The sequence below is a fragment of the Cynocephalus volans genome, chromosome 3, assembly GCF_027409185.1.
Source record: "Cynocephalus volans isolate mCynVol1 chromosome 3, mCynVol1.pri, whole genome shotgun sequence".
Classification (NCBI taxonomy): domain Eukaryota; kingdom Metazoa; phylum Chordata; class Mammalia; order Dermoptera; family Cynocephalidae; genus Cynocephalus; species Cynocephalus volans.
This window is the reverse complement of record NC_084462.1, coordinates 145,517,733-145,539,761: the sequence shown is the minus strand read 5'-3', so window position 1 is coordinate 145,539,761 and position 22,029 is coordinate 145,517,733. Positions and strand designations below refer to the sequence as shown.

Below are 22,029 nucleotides of genomic sequence, written 5' to 3'. Positions count from 1 at the left end.
ATCTAGAGCTCCATGTCTTAAGCAATGAAGACAGAAGCTTTACCAAACTTTTATGCCTCAGAAATTTATCTTCATTTGAAAAGTTTATAACTTCATGTGATATGAGTCTTTCTTATTTCCTCACGGAAAATAATTTTGGGGGACATGTTTTCTCTCCTGAAAGACTTTCAGAACAAAATTACTTCAGGTTTAGCAAATCTTTCAAACCAGATGCTGCTTATCTGCCTTTGATTCCAAAATATACATATTCCTTTACTGCAGCTGAGTAGCACATGACAAGAAAAAGAAAGGACCTCTGGCAGCCCTTTTATTCATCTAGTAAATGTGAACAACTTAAGGAAGACCCAAAAGGTAGCATCTCAGAGACATGTTAAGTTGATGGTTTCATCATCATGTGGCTGTATGTTTGGATATAAAGACTGATGATGTATTTGGTTGTCTCATAGACCAGTACTTCCCCAATTTTAATGTGCACACAAATCACTGGCAGGGAGTGGGGCAGGTCTTGTTAAAATGTAGATTCTGATTCAGTAGGTCTGGACTAGGCCTGAGAATCTGCAGTCCTAATTAGCTCTCAGGTAAGGCCATGCTGCTGGTCCCTGGGCCACACTTTGAGTAACAAGGGGCTACACAATTTCCTGTTCTAACAGGCCTGGGGAAGGCAAATTTCCTGAGTGGCAGATGGGGACACCCTCACATGATCCAGAAATGAGAGTAGGAAAACGAGTAATGACTGAGAACGTGGCACAAAATAAACTACAAGGTTAAAGAGTACATGAAATGACATTTTGTTCATTATGGAAAAGGTACACAGACTAGCCATTACATAAGATGCAAATTGTTAAGAACACCAACCTGTGAGCATGTCAGCCATACTTCACTAGACTATCATTTCCTCTGTAGAGATTAATCTGGGAGGAGCATGAACTGTTACAGTTGGGACAAAATTCTGCTGAGAAGTACTTAAACAGTAATTACTGTTTACTTGGAGCAAAAAACAATTTAAACCAGGTGATGAGAAGAATGTAGAATTCATTAACTTTCTTGCCCGCATCTCCTCTAGGAGAAAAGAATCTGATTGCTTAAAAAAAGATTTAAAAAATGGCAGGTGGAGGTAATTTTAGATGTGTATTTACAAAAGCTGCCCAGATATACTGCCCTACTCAGGAAGTGCTTCTATTTTTTCTCCAAAGAACTAAAATAAACTCAAAAACTGACTTGTGCAGGGTTACCAGGGGCTAAGCGCACTAAGTTTGCTTCATGGCATGAGACTCAGGTCTGGGTCCTGGAGACCCTCATCTCATAGTTCCGCAGACATCATATCCCCTATAACACTGATCAGATCCTGTTAGGCAAAGATAACTGCAAGTACCAGGAGGCTTTTGGTATTTTGGCTACAAATACAACAAAATTACTCCAGCTACAGTATCATGAAGCTTCTGAGTCATTGCAGAACTCATAGAACAAAATGAAATTACCAGGTTTAAAACACAGCAAAGCAACTCTAGTTTTTGACATACTATCCCTTAAGGAGAAAAAAAAAAAAAAAAAAGGATTGTGATCAAGATTAATCATGTAGCTTTTACTCTAATTTCCTGTAGTGGAATTTCAAAGCTAAGAACTGTTGTTGAACTTACATCCCACCGTTTCACAGATGAGCCAGACCCTCTTTGACTCATTCCTCCCTTAACCCAAGGAGATCCCCAAAGAACTCAGCTGAGCCCTTGATGGCTGAAGTGCTGCTGAGCAGTGCTTGCTGCTGTAATTTCCTTTCTGGTCTTTATTGACCACTGAAGCACCATGAATTATTGCCTTATCTCATATTTTTGTATTCTGTTATTGCAGTTGTGCATTTAAAATGCAATCTTTCTATTTAGAAATATCCCATGAAGATGTGTAAATATCATTTATACAAGTAACTGTCTTTCCAGATATCCTAAAGTCATTCTTTTCAAGTTTTAAGTCATGTTCATGCTCCAGAAAACTTTAGAAATTCACTCACATTTCTTGGTCAGTTTTCCCTGCCTGCCTGCTCTACTCGTCTATGAGCAGAGAAGGTGAGAGGGTGAGGCTCTGCATTGTTATTGAAGACCCAAAGAGCATTGTTCAGATTCCATTTTTAGCATATCGAGGGGTGGAATTATCTAGGATTATCACATAAATCAGGCCTGTTGACTGACTGCTTAGATGCCCAGAACCATGGACTGCTTTTCACATTAACTGCCCTCCTCTCTTCCCTGTGCCTCTCGAGACCAGGCAGAAGTCAGCAACCCTCCGGGAGAACTAACTGTCAGGCATGTGTTTTGCCTTGTGTTTGGTTTTCGCGACCTCTCCATTCTGTTTTTTTTTTTCCTCTCAAATTGCCTAACTTCCTTTGTAAGAAACTCAGTTTCCCTGACCTTCTTTTTTCATTTCTGTTTGTAACAGTGCTTGAAATGAACATTTTTTGTTGACTTTCCTTATTTGTACTTGGGCAGCCTACTCAGCGACTCTTAGGAGAATAGCTGGTGACCTGTGGTTCTCTCTAATGAGACAGAGTGCATAATTTGCATTCTGGCAGCTAAACGTAGGGATGGATTTAAAAATGAGCACATAACTAGTTAGATAATAATCTCCAGCATGATGTCAAACATTCCTTTAACACAAAACCTCAATTTCTAATCTTTCATCACTTTGGTCTCATGGATGAGTTTGCCTTCTTGAATATCAAATGGCGTCCCGAAAGGCTTACCTTGTCAAATATTCTTCTTGGAAAAGCTCTACTGTGCAAGGTTACTGCTCACAGGAACTTATATCCTAAATAATGACGTTTTTGCTGCCTTCAAGTTCTGGATTTATCTTTATTTTTTCCTAAAATTGTGAGTGTAGTTGTGATTGCTCTTTTACTACCATTGTAATACTATTTCCTTACTGGTGATCCTATGAAAATTGCGTATGGTTACATCCACTTCATTTACTACTTCTCTTTTGACCAGAAATCTTCCAAACGGTTCTTTGCATATCATAATCAGACATACTGTCATTGCAGTCTCAATCCCCCTCCCCTTCTGTCACACGTGTACGACTTGGTTTTTGACTTCCCAGTTTAGCACTTTCTGGTTTAGGGTTGCTGTAATTGCCATCAGTAATTGTTTTTTGAGTATAACTTTTCTTAGCAGGAAGCCCAGATGTCTTACTGTGGACATGGCTTTCAGTTGTGTCTTAGTTCTTGTGCCAAAATAACCCAAGGAGTCCATTAATTCTACCAAACAGCCAACCATCTGAATGAAAAAAAAAATCTGTCAAATTAGCTACTTGATTGAACCATTAGATTGGGATTACATTGCTGTATGCTGTGGATTCCAGGCATATTAGTGCGTAGATCAATTTCTTATTTCTAGTTTATTACTAGTTTGATTGATTACTTTCTTTATGGTGGTCTAATTACATAAAGTTATGTGTTTGAAATGTGGCTGGAATCATAGAATTAACAGATGTAACTCCAGTAATATGCTTATAAAACTCCAACTTAATATTTGTGATAAACAATAGTATGGAGTTGAAGGGCATTGGATGGAAAGCAGAAAAGCTGAGATCTGTCCCAGCTCTGCCACAACAAAACTCCCAACTCATCTAGGCCTGAGTTTTTCATCTGTACAACGAGGCATTGTGCTGTAGTTTCTGAGGTCTTTTCTTGCTCTGAAAATTTAAGACTCTACCCTCAAATGGAGACCAGCTGCCACTTCTTGACTTTGGGATATGGAGTGGACCACCATCCTTTAGATTCTTCTTCAATTTTCTATGTCTCTTTTTAATCTTTGGCTTCAGAACATGGTTTTATTCAATCTTATGGCAGACAATTCTTTTTAGTGAAAGGAACTAGATCTTGCCATCTAACAGGGAAAAAATGATTAATTTGGCTGAATGACTAATTCATTTAGGTTGCTTTGTTCTACATTGTTTTATTTAGTAATTAGCTCCTAAGACCTCTGGGAGCCTGTGCTCCATCTAGTCACTAACAGTCTCTATCCAGGTTCTGGTTATAGGCAAGAGAATGATATTCCCATGGTGAATAAGATAATCACTGTGGCTCATTAGGGAGAAGATGATATGGGGAGCTATTTTCCTGTTGAATGCACACATCTGAAATTCTCATTGTTGGAGCAAACACACTGCTGTCAATTTTTCATCTGCATCAGTGAGAAGTGAGGAGTGGTCCTTTAGCAAGATGTAACTGTGCAATAATATAACAGAACTGAGTGATAGCATTTCATTTATTACATGGCTAAATGCTCATTATTGTTTGTAAAGGATGAATTCATAACCTCTGCAGAGTTATAGTTCATACACACTTGATTCCATTTATAAAGGCAGAAAGTCTTTGTTTTCTCTAAATGTCAAGCTTTGTCTTACAAAACTCCCGTTTTCTTTTAGGTGGTGGTGGTGGCGGCGGTGGCGTGTGTGTGTGTGTGTGTGTGTGTGTGTGTGTGTGTGTGTGTGTGTGTGCGCGCGCGCATTTTAGAAAATGTTTAGCAATTAGATAAGAGAGAAAGAAAACAGTACTTGAAATGTAGAAGGGAAAAGACCTTTCAGAAATTCCAGACAAACAAACAAAACCCAAAATATTGAGGGGCTGTCATGGAAGGTCTTGGTAGAAAAGACCCATACCATATGATTCTTTTCTTATATGCTTCCTCCGGTAGATAAAGGGTCTAGAAAAACTGGCTTTTTCCAACCAGCAAGCTTGAATCTGCAAAGTCTTAAACTAAAATTGGTCTAATTTCATACTGCAAAGGTGCACTTTGCTTACGCAATTAAAATTAAAAAATTCAGTGCCTACCTGGGCGATTCCAGGGCGCTTATAGCAAATAAGACTAATTAGAAGCCCTTATAGCCTCTAATTAAAAGGTTAGAAGTAAGTCACTCTATAATATAAGAATTCCTGGGCATTTGGAGTTGTCACGTAGAAAGGGCACATGATTTCTTACCAGGAGCTTTTACTTCCCTAAGGCCAGTATCTGTTCTATGTAGCACATTATTCTCAAAGGCAGGGGACAAACAAATTTAGAGCTTGGTACCCACATATCTAGCCCTTAAACAGACATTTGGGTGATGAATAAGGAAAGAGAGAGACAATATATTAGTACAAGTTGTAACTGAAAAGTGTCATTTAAATGGAATGGGAGCTTATATGAGGCAAGCTGAGAAGCACTTTCAGGTGAAGCAAGTAGAAAAATTGAGGTACTTTGCTTTACCTTTGGGTATTGTTAACACTTGCTTTTTCATGCCCAATGGCCAGCTCCTTTTTTTTAGGTCAGGTTATGACTGGGGAGATCAAAAGGCGCTTGGCATGGGAGAGTGTCTAAAATCAAAGGAGGAAAAGGGTGTGCAATGGTGAAGAGAGAGAAGAAAAGTCTACTTGGCTGAATAAACAATATTTGAAAAGATGGGTTCTACTTAGCCTTCCCCCAACCAATTTGGATGAAAAGCAGAAATACTACTTTCTTAAACATATTTCATTTTTAGTTTACCATGATAATATAATATGGAAAAAAATCAGGCCACCTATCAACTTAAGCATTTGTAGGGTGAATCTTTGGCAAAAATGTTGACGTGCAACAATTCAGATGATGTTTTCTTTCACCAGGTTCAAAAATCATAACTTTGTAAATTTCCAAAAGTTTTAAAGTCTTCTTGTATCTTCTTGTAATCAGGCATTCAGAGGTACAGGATGGTTCTAATAGCTTTGGTAGACACATGATTAAAATAGAAATGAATATAAAATACCTTGTCTTTAGGCTAATTTGGTATGGATTTGTAAGGCTTGAGTAAACAGGAAATTAGTAAATTTCTTGAAATAGAAATGTAAGACACATGGGTAGAACAGCAGATTTAGAAAAAAAGGTTACCATTGTATTCCCATGTTTTGTAAAAGACATCAAGTAAGGCCACCGATATGGGAACTCAGTTCCTCTTTTGGTTTTCCTGCAATGATTTCCTGTCAGCTTCATGTTCATGGAAGGAGAACACGTAAAATGCAAGAAGGCCTTTGACTTTGTGTCCAACATGATCAGCAGTGGCACTGTCTGAAATCTGGGCTCAGCATTCTCATAGAGTGTGCAATGTGGGTGTTTCTGGATGGCAGAGGACGTGGCAGTTGGCTGACTAGATGGTATGCTAGGAGGGCACACAGAGTGGAGGAACAAGCCTCTGGGTTGTGAAGGGAATTCTGTCTGGTCATGCCCTCCTTTTTGGCCGGAGCTTGGTTGGCTGCCATTCTCACCCTTGGATTGGGTGGAGGTGGGTCTCTGGCAGCCTCAGATAATTAAACAGCAACTGTGACACTCAGAGCAGGATCTCTTCTTTTTCTTGGGGTGGAAAATGGTGAGGATTGCTTCATCAAAAACTGCTTTGAGACCTTTCTGAGTCAGGGCTGAGCATTCCAAGTAGCACTGGGCTCCGATCTTAAACACAAAAGAGAGAAAGGCATGAGAGGGAGAAAAGAGAAAAGCACAGTGGTGACAACCCTCTGCCTGGCCAAGAACTTATTTCTATTTGTCCCTCTAGCAGCTTGGGGGTTGCTTCAGATTATGTTTTCTGTTTTGCATTTCGATTTGCATCTGCTCTCCTAATTTTTTGTATTTTTACAGTTTTTACATTCTTATATGTATTAGCAATAAATGGTTGTGGATCGCTTTTGGTAAGCAATACATTCTGAAAGTGATCCACAACCATGTAGTCCTAACATAAGAATATAAAGATATACAAAAATGCAAAAAATTAGGAAGGGATTCAAAACCAGTTATATGATTTAAATATATTTTGTGAAGAACAGGCCTGTATGATGTTTTTAGTTCCTCTCATTTGTATACAGAATATGTAAATCAAGTACAAGTGAAACGTATCTCCTTCTGTATGTAGTAAAGCAAAGTGTCAACTTGGTTGATAAAACATTGAAAGAGAGTGAGTGATATGGTTTTGGATGTCATTCTTGATTAAAAGGTACTTCTGGTAAGGTATCTCTCAGCAAGGTAATATCTGATTGGTATTATTACTCAGATTTAACATACTTTAAAAGGCACATTTTCAGAAGTTTTTAAAAAAAATGTAAAAATAAAAACATAAAATTCTTTTACTGACAGAGACATCCTCCTGTCAGTGTACAGTCTGTATATTTAAATGATAAAAGGTTTTGTGCTTGCTTAGGGCTTTATTTCAAAGCTTTTGATGATTTCATACTATGGCATATTTGATAATCACAAAATCCCTATGAGAAATACAGAAATTCAGGCCAGAATTGTAGATTCTCATAAAAAAAAAATCACAGACCAGCACAGATCATGTTTGGCAGTCAGCTTCATGTGAAGGAGACCTGGGGTTTTAATTGTTCATAAACTCAGTATGAGCTAAAAATATGATGTGGGCCTTTTAATATTAAGGACATTTGGAGAAATACTTCTATTTTTTGCTTCATATTATAAGAATAACTTTGAAAAATTAAAGCAGATTCAAAAGAGATTAGCTAGATAGGGAGCTCCTGGAAACCACAGCAGATGAATGGCCAAACCAGAGTAGCAAAATCATATGCCTGTTATGGCCAGTAGCTATGTAAATGAGTAACAGGGCTGGTGTGAGACAATAGGGAGTGGTGGGGACTGTGATGGACCATGAAGTACTCTAGAGTGGGCAGTCTTACTCAGTTTCCATGTGGGAATGTTGGGTCACTGTTGCCCATGTTCATATTTCTCAAGAGGAATTGGAAATTTGGATTTTTATTTAATATTTACCAGTTTTTAAAGCACTCTGTGGGCCAAGCAAGACACTGGTGAGGGATTTATTTAGCAGCAAATAGCCAGTTTGCAATGTGCGGACTAAAGGAACTTGTAATTTAGCTTAGAACAGAGTGGGAATAGCTCCAGAAATGTAAAATGCATTGTTTATGGATACTCAACTAGAAAGTGAAAGAACTAGACCTAGAATCTGGGACTCCTGATGTGTGTTCTTTTCCTTGTTCCATGACAGTAACCATGATCCTTCTCACTCAGCTCTGCAGGAAACTGGTCAAGTTGACAATGAATGAAATCAAATTCCCCACTTATTTGAAAAGCCACAGATTTGAAAACTAAGCATGAAATAGTTGTTTTGGTTGGGCCCAGAAACTGTTTCCTAACTTCTCCAACAGATATTATGCACTTTATTTTATTTTTCTGACAAAAATCATTACCATATGAGCTAAAGGAAAATACCAGAAGAAAAGATGTATGTTGAAAACCTATTTTATGGCTTTCATTTTGACCATGGTTTGACCTTTACATTAGGAAATAACTTTTTATACATATATAATTAAAAACATTTAGATAGAAGAGAATAAAGGACAGAGAAAATTTTCCTAGTAATCTCATGAAAAGTCATCTGCTGCATTTTGGGATTGTGTCAATGCTTGAGATGAACAAATGTGAAAAGCACACGGATAGAGTGAACGTGCCTACTGAACTGCTTGTAATGGGACGGCTCATGTCAGATGTGCTGAAGAAAATACCTAGAAAATGCTGTGAGGCTGTTCTAGCTGGAAGACCTCCCCACTAATGATCACAAGCCTCAGATTGATTCCGGAAATTCCAGGAGAGCTGGGCAGAGTCCTGCTCACAACTGGAGTCCTGTAAGATTGCAAGGGCAATCCTCCTCCTCCTCCCCCCAAGTGCTGCCGACGGCCTTGGTGTTGGAGTGTGCCTTTGGATGGTGCAGGAGGAACCCAAACTTGTCTCCCAATTCAGACGTTTCTGAAGATAATGAAACAGTAGATAAAGGCATTATTGTGTAACTATAATATTATGTTGTACTGATAGTTCCAGGAAAAGTAGCCAACAGATTTTAGGTGTGATTGGGGAAATCTGTGTGAGAAACAGAACACAGTTATGAGGTAGGCATAGTTAACACGCGTCAAATGCTCTGAGGGTCATCCTGGTTCAGGGAAAAGGCACAGCCATGTTAGAGGAATTACTTAAAAAAAAATCATTTGTGCCCTCAAAGATGTGAAATTGAAAATGGTCTCAAGGAAATATGGCAGCAGCAGCAACTTTTCTTACAGCAGCAACTTCATCTGCTTCGTTGAACAAAATGACCTAACGCAGCCAAATATTTAGAATCCATCTGTAAGAGCTCAGGATTCAAGGATTCTTGTTTAGATACACATGTTAGCAATCTGGAAAATGCTTTACCAAATGACTTATTTTCAAGAAAAAGTAGAGATTGAAAATGTTGACAGAGGGGACACTTTTATGATAATTTTATAATAGCTAAAACATATTATCTCAAAAGCTGGAAAATTTATCAGAGATGTACAGAAGATACAAGAGTCTGACAAGGAGAAATTAAAAAACAAGCCCATAATGACTAATCAAGTGGGAGAAAGCCTAGTACTTCTTGCAGGTTGTCCTAGTGGTGGTGGGGCAGGTTATAGAATAAGACAGAAAATAACTGGAAGAATAAAGGTAAAGAGATTTTCTTAGCTCTAGACATGTCTGAGAGGGCACATCCATTTAACACAACTGTAGTTTGCTGAGCTAGACCTTGTGGTACATTAGCTCATTTCATCATCACGAGAACTTTACGAAGTAAGTCTAACACCATCCTCATTTAACAAATCTGGAAACTGATGACCGGAGAGGTTAAGTAACCTCCCTATGGCCACAGAACTAAGAGAATGGTAGAGATTCACATTTGTTTGTCTCTTGAGCCAGAGTTTTGGCCACTCTGCTGGGCTGTCTCCAGCAAATGCAAAGAAATTGTGGATTTAATGAACAAATGGGAGAAGTCGTTATGGAGTATTGAGGATGACGAGAGAAGGGAAAGAAAAGTAGGCATTTCCTATCAATGAAGAGAAGAGAAGATGTCAGTAGAGTAAACAGAGTAAGTTGGTGTCTAAAGAAATGGCTAGCAGCAGAGAAGTTCCTTATTTCTTCTTTGACAATTAGGAATATCACACAGAGAAGGCAAATAGAGAGCCAAGAAAAGGAAGAAGAACCAAATGGTTTGCGAGAGAAATTCCATCTCTACAAATCAGCATTATGGTCAAATTGCTGAAAGAGCAAAAGCATTTCTAGACTGAGTGGATTTGCTGCTGATTTCTGGAAGACTGTAAAGCAGAGATGCCAACTCAAGGGTGGATAACATGAGTGCACTGCTCAAGTATAGGATAACATGGAATCGTGGGGATTGTGGCAAACTGAAGGGAACATGCTCTGTCTAAAGGACTGTTTAAAAGTTTCAATGGATGAGGAAATGCCGGCCTAGGGTTGCCATATCTTATGAAGTTTTCTTAGAAGCCGGAAATGTACATATGCAAAGTTTCCCACGTGTCAAATGTTGGTCACTAAATTGCATTGAAAACACTTATGTAGACTGATCAAAACATTTATGGGTGAAATTTATTCCATCAGTTGCCATCTTGCTCCCTGTGCTTTAAAGGATGTCTGGAATTTTTGTCCCCAGCCACCTAACTTTTTCTACCTGACAAACTCAAGCCTGACTCAGATGTCAACTGATCCAAAAAATGTTCTCTGACTCTCCTTCCCTGAATGTTAGTCCCTCCGTCCTCTCTGCTAAGCGCACACGTCTGTCACTGTGCTCACTCAGTGAGCTTGCCCTTGCTTTCCCCTCTCCCTCTTCTTCTGGCCTATGGGTCTCTGTAATCCAGATGCCAGCAGTGAAATGACTTCCAGTGACCATGGGAGAAAGAGGAAATAAATGGCCAGCACACCAAACAAGGCAGGTGACAGTGACTCTTTCAGTTAGGAGGACAGAATTAAAGACTCCGGTTGATTAACAGGACTGAACATTGATTACAGGATTTTTGCAGCAGTTTTGCTGCTTCAAATCCTACCTGTGCATGTTAAAAATCCAGCAGGAAACAGGTGTGAAGTTAGTATGATGGTCGCAACAACCACAGGAACAGTGTAAAGAAGATGGCAGGAGAGGGCAAAAGGAGGCCAAAGACCGAAAATGACAAAATGGTAAAATGTTGTATCAAAAAATACCTTAGGAAGTCTGAACTAAGAAAATCATGTTTAGATTGTATCAGATGGAATTGGGAAAGAGAATGCGCAAAGCATTATAATCTTAGAGCTAAAGGGTTGCATCCAGCATAGCACCCGGCATATATTAGGTGTTTAATCAATTATTGTTGAATAAATCGAGCAGCAATCAATAGAGACATTTACAAATGTGTAAAGAATAGGAAAAGTAAGCTGAGGATTAAAAAATACAATAATAAAAAAGAGGGAGGATAAAGCAAAGGATAACTGAATATTTATTATAGATTGATGCAAGATATTTGTATAAATGTGGTTGACTTTGGAGTGTCAAGGATTGTAAGTATGCATGATATGAAAATGTCCTTTAAAATAAAATGTCCTTTGAGACCAAAAAAGTGATGATAGATGAAAAATACGTTGGAAATTGAAAAGTATTGAACAAAAGGAATCAGATATGAAAACTCTGAACTTGCAAAGCATTTAGGTTATGGGGAAAATATGCATATTAAAATAATGAGTCTTCAGTATATAAAAAGAAGCCCCAAACCTGAGGGTTTCATTTCCAATTATGAGAGGGAGGCAGAAGAGCGTGGTGGGTGAAGCACAGTTTCACATCCCAGCTCTGCCACTTTCTAGCTGTGTGAACTTAACCTCTCTGAGCCTCAGTTTCCTCTAGCAAAGTGAAGATAATCATATACACACCTCAGGAGGCTGTTGTGAGGATTAATTAAGACAAGGCAAGTAAAGCACTTGGCACCAAGCCTAGCACATTCTAAACACGCCATAAATGCTAGCTGTTATTATGAACTACTTGACAAAAAGTCAGAGTGTAGAGAAACTTAAAGCATCTTTATAATTACATGAATTGTGATGAAACAAGTTAAAATCTTGCTTGGTTTTCTTCTAAATTGGATTTTGTAAGCTAAACATGATTCTCTTGGTGTATGAGAGCAGTTGCTAGGAGAAACTGGCAAAAGGCAATAAAGTGGTGAACTCAGCCATCGTTCCAAAAATAAGTATGAAATGAGTTGGGAGGCGTTGGAATGTCTTCTTTTCAAGGGAAAAACAACTTTGCAAGTGAGAAGTGAGGCTAGGAAGCTGACAGGATGCAGGTGGGAGGTGGGCCCAGAAGCAAGGGACACGGAAACTAGCTCCTACAAAAAGCTGGTGCTGAGCCCATGGGGACATCCTGGTAGTGAAAAATGAGTAGCTAGGTACTGCATGAAATTATTCATTGAGCAGTTGGAGAAGAGATGGTTTTTACACAATGGTAAGGTACACAGGTGGCCATGTCCACAGAGCAGGATTAGAATTTTTTGACTTTATTATTATTAGCTGTGTGCATTAAACACGCTTGTCTTCCTTAACACTGTTTCCTCAACTGGAAGATGAGACAAACACTATCTTCTTCGGAGGGTTAGCATGAGGCTGAAACGAGATAGAGGAGTTTGTAAAGTGCTGGGCATCCTAAGAACTCTGTGAATGGATGGTACTACAGGTTGAGCATCCCTAGTCTGAAAATTCAAAATCCAAAATCTGAAACTTTTTGAGCACTGACATGCCAAATACCCACTGGAGTATTTTGGATTTCGGATTAGGAAGTGCATATCCAGTAAGTATAATGCAAATATTCCAAAATCCCCAAAAATCCAAAATCTGAAACACTTCTAAGCCAAGCATTTCACATACAGGATACCCAACATGTAGTAATATTGACATTACTGTGCACAGAAGTAGGAAGAGTTCAGTATCTCAAGTATTTGTGAGATGTTCCCAAGCATTTTGCACTCATAAAAACATAATCTTATTGAATTCATTTCTACTTAGTGTATCATACTTAGTTTTGGTGCCTATAAGTGAGTTTTAATAAGAGAAATGCATTTTTGTTAATGAAGAATTTGTAGTTAATATCATTCTTAACTGTCTTAAAGAGGATGACTCCTAACTCTGCCAGGGGTATGAGTTTTGCAGGGTTAGTTACTTAGGAAGCAAAACAAGTTTTTAAAACTTCTGACCTGGGTAGATGGATTTGTAACTAAATCAATGAGAAAGAGGATTCAAGTTATGGAAATGTGATTTATAAGATTCCTCTCACGTATTGTACTTCCATCTTCTTGTGTCCATTTTAGTGGCTGCTTTGCACACATCTTGGTGGCAATGAGGGGGCAAAGATTTGGTGTCTGGCAAATAAAGCATTTCCCCAGCAAAATTACTATACATGTTAAGCTCTCAAGAATGAAGAAAGTTTCCAGCTCTAAGCAAGTTGCTGTTTTCTTCTGCACAACCATTTAGATTCACCAACTAGGTACTTTTTGGTATGTTAGTGTTCCAGATGCTGTTTGTGACACAATCTAGTCTCTCTAAGTCAATTCATTACATGCTGAGAAATACTGGACAAATATAACCCTGCCAAATGCTAATCTAAGTCTCTCTCAAGAAAATCACAAAATACCTCTTATGGGGTCATTTAAATGAGATACACCAATAATAAGCAGTGAGATTTACAAAATACATCTAATGACTCCCTTTATTCATACTAAATATGGCAAGTAATGTTCTAGAGGTTGCTAAATCAAATGATAAGTGCTTCAGCTGTTTAAATTCACCAAGTTGCTTTCTTAATGAAAAACAGACAATGCCGGCTGACAGGAACGCTAACCAAATGGCCCCTTCCAGCCTGAGTAGAACAGAGGGGAGGATATAAAGCAGAGAGAAGATTCTAAACACATTGCACTTTAAAGCAAAACCCTATGTAGCTCACCCATTCCAAAGACACACCAACCTCTTATCTCAGCATGCATTTAAAATTAAATTCAAATCTGACTGTACCGCTTTTGCAAGCTTCACACCATGCTCATAAGTGAGAGGTTTCTCTTTCATATACAGCAAACGGGCCAAGGTTTTGGGGTCATCGCGGAGATCAATCTGGCAAAAAACACACATGCGATAAACTCATTTATTTTTTCAGGACTTACCAGATATTTTAAACTGTAACATAATAGAGCTTTCCCCCCTTAACATCTTTGAAGTTCCTGAATTTTCCTTTAGGAAGCACATACACATGTCCATTGTAAAGTGATTTCTTTGGAAATCCATATACCAGACTTTCCTTAAACTTTTCCCTTCAAAGCAGCTACCCTGGGAACTGAGAACTTACCCCAGTGATTCTTTTGCTGTCTCAGATGTTTTTGAAATTTTCTATTTATTTCTAGATTCCACTTACAGGGCATACAAGACAGTCAACTTATTACTTTACAGTGATGACTTACTTGGACTCAAATTATATTACTTATTATTTAATAGTTCATTTCCTGGCTCTGAATACATCTTTTTTTTTTTTGCTCTTCCAAATCAAATCTTCACCCTCAGAGGGAAGAAGATTTGTTACCTGTGAGGATATTCTAACGAATGTGCTATAAGATCTGGAAGGCAAGTCGCAAAGAGGAATTTCCAAAGGGTTTGTTCAAGGAGTATGCATTAATATTTTCAAAGGTAGAATTCTTTGAAAATAGCATATGTATCCGGATTAGGTTTGATAATTTAATTAAACATTTTGGTTGCTTTAAAATCTCACTGTGTACATGAGTCCGTGCATACATGAATGGGTGTGAATATGAACACACAGGGCTTGTGTCTTAAAGACCAATATATTCATATGTTAGGGTCCCATTTATAAGCACATTGTTCAGCTCTACTAATGTGTGTGTGTGTGTGTGTGTGTGTGTGTGTGTGTGTGTGTGTGTGTGTGTGTGTGTGTGTGTGTGTGTGCCTTAGTTGTTCAATTTAGTGCCCATCTGCTATAAAAGGCTCAAATTGCATGAAGGTATTTGATGTCTAATAACATATTTGGCAGCAGGGATCCAGACTCCATCAACATGGACAAACATTATCATCTGGAATTTAAGGCAAAAGACTTCTTTTAAACAAATAATTATCTTGCAGAGCAGAGGCATTAATTATTTGGCAGCCATATATATAGGCTGATATATGGTTATGTGAATTCTTCTACTTTGTTACTACTTAAGTAAACATATATACTGTGTATCTGTCCATATCTTCTTCAGGAAATATTTTTCTTTATGTTTTTTAAAAAACTTCTCTTTGCCAAGCAGAATGTAAAATGAGAAATAAAAAGGAGCAACATATGAAACAGATAATAAAGCCCATCAGTATTATTAAATTCCCATGTTTTGGGGATAGTAATTTGGATTTTAAAATGGCAAAGAACAAAATCCATTTAAAACTAAAAAGTAGGAACAATCTTTAATACATTTGTGCAATTGGCTTAATGTTGGAAATTCAAACTATGAAACTTTGTTAGCTTTCAAAATACTTTAAGGGCTTTTACAATTGCAGGTTTATCTGGTATATCTGTTTTAACTTCTTTTCTAAGATCTGGAAGACCAAGGGGTTTAAAGGCAGTAGAGAAGAGTGAAATTCTGTCTTCCTTCTCTAGTAATGTTACAAGGAGCTTCTGTCATAATATGCCCACTGTGATCTCTGAGGTCATTTTGACACTCACACCTATTTTGTGATTTTAAAACAATGCGGATTTAAGATATAAAAAATACTAGATAATATGTGGAATTGGCACCCTTACATTTAGCTCGTTCTTCTGATTCAGGGCTGGAGAAGAGTGTCTATTTAAAAAATAATTTTGTTATTTAAAAAAAAGCTGAGATATTAATTTTTGAAGGTCATATCAAAACCTCATATTAAATAGTTCTATTATATTTTCAACTATGGGCTAAATTAAATAGTCATGAACACCTTAAGAACTTCTGTTCATAGGATTGATATGTTTGAGGCATTCCTCCCTAGTGTTTGGTGGAGTAGGATGTTTGTGAGGTGCCTAAAGGGCTTTCCTTTTTCACAATCTGCCCCACCCTGCCATCTCCCACATTTTAACCTGTGTCCCTATGAGGACGTAAGGCACATGAGGCATGCAGTCCTTCAGCTCTGGAACCCATTCCTCCTGGACATTGTGGTAAGACGCAGGATTTACAACAGAGAAGCAGATCAAAAACACATCAGTGTTGGGGTAGGAGAGGGGCCTCAGCTGGTTGTAGTCCTCCTGTGGGAAGAGCAGATAAGAGTTTGTACAGACTGGGTAAGGTGGGTCCTATGTGGTTCCAGGGGGTGATACAGGTAAGATCCCACTACAGTGTGCTGTGATCCAGTCTCTTCCCCTGCCCTAGACTCTGGTGGGTCTCTATATTATTGGAAATAAAGGAATCTTTGGTCAGGTAAACACTTTTTTGTTGTGTATAGAGATTATGTATTGCCTCCTTTTTAAGATAAAAATATTTTAACAGCTTTATTGAGATATAATTTATATACCATAAAGTTCACCCACTTATTTATTTTTAATTTTTTTATTGTATGTATTTAAGGTGTACAACACGATGTTTAGAGATACATATACATACTACAGTCAAGCAAATTAACATATCCATCTCCTCGCAAAGTTACCTTTTTTTTTTTTTAATGGGGAGGGCACCAGAAATCTACTCTCTAAGCAAGTTTCCAGTAGACAATGCAGTATTATTAAGTACAGTCATAATGTTATACATTAGATCACTAGACTTATTTATCCTACATAACTGCAACTCTGTATCCTTGACCAATATCTCCCCATTTTCCACCCATCCCTGCCCCGGTAACAATCATTCTATTCTGTTTCTATGTATTTGGAAGTTCACTCATTTAAAGTGTATAATTCAGTAAAGATCACTACAATTCTCCTGTCATATTGGAATTGTGTTGTATTGAATATGTATTTAAATTGGTGGGCCATTGGCCAAGGCACACAAATCCTTTCCTTAAACAATTAAAAAAAAATTGCATCTAAATTTAATTTAGAACAAGGTTACTAAAATGCTAAACAAAGAGTTGTTGCCAAATTAGACACCACAATATTTGAAGAAATATTTTGCGTGAGGGTTTAAAACTAAGAATTTGGGATTTGTTTCTAATTTTACCTAAAGGCATGGTATGGCCAAATAAATAAAATGCCAGATTAATTATTTTCTTCCCAAAGATTTTTCAGATCAGAATATGCTCTGGTTGAAGAATTTCTGGTTATATAAGATATTTATGTATTGCTGTTTTACTGGGAGTTGATAGATTCAAAGTAAAACGTTGCACCATCTCAACTTTGGGAAAATGTCATTAAGTACCTTTCACAGTATGTGAAATGTTTTAGGAGGTTCTAGGGTAAAGTCTGCTATTTCACTAGAAAGTTTTATATATTTTAATAGCATTTAAAAACACAATCCAAAAAAACTTTCTGTGTGCATGTGTACACTCACACCATATTTATACACACATTTCATACCACGACGTGATATGTGTCTCTACATACCACACACAATTCATGTATGAGGGTACTTCTAAAAGTTCATGGAAAAATAGAATGAAAAGATAATACGAATCTTACATGAACTCTGGGACCAATTAAACAATCTCTGGAGAGAGGGGCTGGGTGCCTGAGAATTCTGATTTAATCGGTCTGGGGTGGGCTAAGAGTTGAGAATAACTGATTGACATCACCATCATCTTCATTATTAACTGAGGATGTGTTGAGGGCTTATTACTAAGGCCAGGTATTGTTTCAAGCACTTAACGTGCATTCTCATTGAATCCTCACAGTGGCACTGGAAAGATGGTACCATCAACATCTGAATTTCTTAGAAGAAGTTAAGGTTTAAAGAAGTTCCATGATGGACAAATGTTACAGAGTTATATACTAGAATGTGGTATTTAGACTGAATTGAGCTCTACTTCTTAATTGTGACCACACTATTTACTGTACCTCAGAATTTTAAGTGACATATTAAGCATTTTCTTGAAAACTCAGTTATCCAGGGTTGATAATATAGACTCATGGTTACAAGGGATCTAAGGAAAAAAATAGACCATTGGGTATATTATTTGCTGGCCTGCAGCTGCTTGAAATTACCACCAGATGGCAGAAGATACTATATATTTAAAGACCTCAAAGCCCCAAACCAAAACACAATCAGGAGAAATGTCACAACTAGATAAGGTAGGAGTAAATTAACTGATATTCTGAAAGGATCATGTTTATTTGATTTTTTACCCAGCAGCTATGAAAGGAATTCTGCTTACATAATGGAAAACTTAGCAAGACCATGGATTGCTGTGTGGACTGCAGGTGGGCAGAGGAGAAAAGTTTGTGTTTCTGATCATTTACCCTCCTGGCAGGTGAGCCAAGGCCCTCCAGCTGAGTGATTTCTGATGGCGTCAGTCATTGGGCTACAATGCACTCTGTGTTTTGGATCTCTCTTCTGTGGAAACCTTAATAGTGCTGCATAATTCCGTTTAAAAAGATTCATTGCCTACGGAATGTATAGCACTGTTAAGGATACTATATTATGTAAGGTGATTAAGAACTGGCAATCCAGTTGAGGAAATGAAAATACATGAAACAATTCGATTGATGTGGAAGTGAGACAGGTAAAGTTTCTCTTGCTCTTTATTAACTAATCTGATAATGGAATAATGTGGAATATTTATCTGACTGAATTGGAAAAATAAAATTTCAAGCCTAGAAGAGGTCTTAGAAATCAATTAGTGCACTTGTTTCCAACGTGTGGTCCCTGAACCAGCAGCACTGGCATCACCTGGAGGCTCGTTAAAAATGCACGTTCTCAGTCGCCACGGCCCTCCTGAAGCTGGGGCTCTGGGGGAGGGGCTGCAACAGGCCTCAACAAGCCCTCCAGGTGATTCTGATGCAGTTCAAGTTTCAGAACCACAGGTTATGTTCTTCCCTCTCCCTGCGGCTAATTTTATCATTTAAGAAACTTAGGTCTAGACAAATAGAATGATTTAACCGGGACTGCAGAGGGAAAATACCTTTAAAGAAGGCTGACACCTGGGCTGTTGGGGGCTTGCCACTGGCTGCAGCTATGAAACATGGCAGGGGTTCAACACTAATAAAATAATGTGTCCCCTTGGGACTGGGGGCTGGCTGGATGGTGGGAAGTTGGGGGATTTGAATTTATGACAGCTGATAGCTAAAATGATTTTTGCTTGGAGCATGCTTTTTCCCTAGGTTGGATGACCACATGTTGAGATGATGTCAAGAGGCTGTGAGGCGTGGATAAATGGTCTGGCAGGTATGTGAGGCCCCTTCTAATGTTGAAATTGAGAATGGAAGGCAGGTGCTTGTGTGCTTCTTGAAGAGAATGTTTTAATCTAAAAGAGTGATGTGAATGGGGCTTTGGAGAGCTAAAGTAGACAAAGAGGCTGGGGTTGGGGTGGGGAGGAGGAGGGGATTTGGAACAAGGTAGGCTTTTGAGTTCTTTCTGTTCAACTTCACCCTGAAGGCAGGAGAGTGTTTTTGAAGGAGGATCTGGTGCTCTGGGGTGACTACAGGTGATTATTAAAAAAGTAAAGTTCAAAGAACCTTGGCATCAGAAGGACCAAACATCTGGGTCCTAAATATATTTGGGAACAGCTGCATTATGATGGTACAGGTGGCAGATAAATGAGACCATTAGACCAGCACTTTCCAGATTTTACATATATTTGAATCACCTGGGGACCTTGTTACAGTGCAGATTCTTATTCAGGAGCAGGTCTAGAGTGAAGCCGGAGAATTTCTATTTCCTACGTGTTTCCAGGTGATGCTGATGCTGCTGGTCCAGGGTCCACACTTTCAGTAGCAAGGAGAGTTGCGCTGAGTACTGACCCCTGCCCCATACCCACATTAAATTGGAAGTAGAATTCTGCTTGCAAGCTTCTTGTACTTGGTGACATCCTATATTTTCCACTACAACTTGTTTTCATATTCTCCCATAAATCAGGCTTGGTTTGGAAAATGTGGGTGCCACATATAGGGTGGGTGCATAGCACAGTGCTTAAGAACATGGGCTGTGGAGACAAATTCTTGGGGTTCAAATCCCCACCCTGCCTTTCTCTCTACTTGTTTATCTGTAAAATTAGGTTGATAATAGTGCTGGTCTCATACCGTTGCTATGAGAATAAAATGTGTTAATATTGGTAGACCACTTACGACAGCGTCTTGAACTTAGGAAGTACTTTAGAGAGTAAGTAAGAGTCCATCCTCCAGCCCATGTCAACAACAGCTGCAGTTCCTGGAGCAGTTTCCCTACCCTCATTGGTACCAGAGCTGAATCTGAAATCAACTTTTTTTGAACTGAGTAGTAATGAGACCCAAATGTTTGCAAACTTCGATTGCAGCTCTCAATTTCCCTGCAGTTCCATTTATCGTAATTTGGGGAGAAGTAAGATCGTGTCCTAAGGTTACTTTCACCAATAGCCTTTCATGTGGGCAACCACTCCCCAATCCTCCAAATTGCATTTGCGTACAAACCACATTAAGATGCATGTAAGCAGGAAAGTTCCAGTTACTCATTGAGGGAAAACATTTGTTCTGAGGTTTTAGGCAAACTTTCCCTAGAGGGTGATGCCAGATCCTGTGCTCCAGATGGCCCCATTGAGTCAGCCAATAGCAAAGAGGAAGGCTTGTGTCCTTCCAAGTGGACCTTGGGTTGCCATTAATGAACCCCAGCTGTACTTGCCTCCCTTGCCTGGTCCCATGCTTCTTTGGCCCTGATTTCTGAAGCCCCTGAAGATGTGTGGCATGCAGCTCTGAGTGAGTGAGGGTGTGGCTGGTGGGCTTCCCTGCTCCCACACTCTCATGGTTACTGGAGGCAGGCATCCAGGCTGCCGTGGCTGTGGTTTCTCAGCGACAGACACCATTCTGTGCCTGCCCACAGGCACATGGCCCCAGTTCTGTGGGGGCTTGCGTGTCTGAGTAGCAGGCTGTACCTGGCTCCTGCCACCAGGAGATGTGTCTTCCTCCTCAGCAGTGCTGCTAACTGCCACTTCGCAAATGCTTTGAGAGATGTCTGATGGAGTTTGGATGTGTTGTCCCCTCCAAAACTCATGTGGAAACTTGATCCACAATGTGGCAGTGTTGGAAACTGATTGAGTCATGGGGGCGGATCCCTCACGAATGGATTAATGCTCTCCCTGGGGGAGGGGGGATTAATGAGTGAGTTCTCGCTCTTTTAGTTCCCACAAAAGCTCATTGCTTAAAAAGATTCTGGCACCTTCTCTCTCTTGCTTCCTCTCTCACCATCTGATCTGCTTGTACCCACTGGCAGCCTGCCGCTTTTCCGCTATGAGTAGAAGCAGCCTGAGGCTCGTGCCAGATGCAGCTGTCCCAGAATCGTAAGCCAAATAAACCTCTTTCCTTTATAAATTACCTAGTCTCAGGTATTTCTGTCATAGCACCACAAATCGGACTAAAACAATGTACATCCTGGAGTTTGGCCTCAGGGGCCATAATGTGAGCAGGGTTTTTCCCACACCACTCTTCCAGGTGAGGGCCCACTGAGAGAAAAAGGCACGATGTTGCAGTACTGTGGCTGGCTCCACTCTAGGTGGCTGCAGTGGGGTAGGAGGACACCTGGCTCCAAGCCACAGCCTGGGAAAGACCCCTCTCCCAGTTGGGGGTTCCTTAGCTGGTGGATGCCCAGGGTTGGCTGCAGCATTCCCATACCAGTGCCCTGCCATCTGTTTGGCCTCTCCTGACACATCCTAAACAAAAGCTGACTTTTCCAGGTGAGGAGGTCATGGGAAAGTCAGCTCTGGGACTCTTTCTTCAGCCCAGCCAAAGGTCTGAGCTCTAGAGCTTCCCTTCATAGAGACTTTCAGCAATATACTACGAGGGGCATGTGCCACGTGGGGTGGATTGGCATGACCTAGATAGATGTGGCTTAAAAGACTGGCCCTATTGCCTCCCTGGTGTGAGCTGAGAGGTAACGTGCAGTCCCCCTGAGAAAGACCCCTCATTTCCTTGCCTAGCCTGATGTCTGGAATTCTACCTAACAGATGAACAGAGTTCTGAAGACTATCTTCAAAGGACTCCACTCAAAGTCCAAATGTTAGTTCCTTTCAGGTGCTTGGGAGGGAGCTAACGCTCAATAGCAGCTCCCAGGTGCTGGCTGTGTATGTATGTGAC

At 39.4% G+C, this 22,029-nt stretch overlaps 1 protein-coding gene across 1 annotated transcript in view; it reads right to left on the bottom strand.

The window, feature by feature from the left end:
• Positions 1 to 4,319: 4,319 nt before the first annotated feature.
• RHOJ (ras homolog family member J) overlaps positions 4,320 to 22,029 on the bottom strand; it is an 85,070-nt gene continuing 67,360 nt past the window's right edge. The window contains exons 3-5 of the mRNA XM_063089825.1: positions 15,922 to 16,086; positions 13,842 to 13,937; positions 4,320 to 6,443 (exon numbers count right to left, since the gene is read on the bottom strand). Coding sequence (XP_062945895.1) covers positions 6,297 to 6,443; positions 13,842 to 13,937; positions 15,922 to 16,086 — 408 coding nt within the window. The 3' untranslated portion in view covers positions 4,320 to 6,296. The remainder of the gene's footprint in view (positions 6,444 to 13,841; positions 13,938 to 15,921; positions 16,087 to 22,029) is intronic.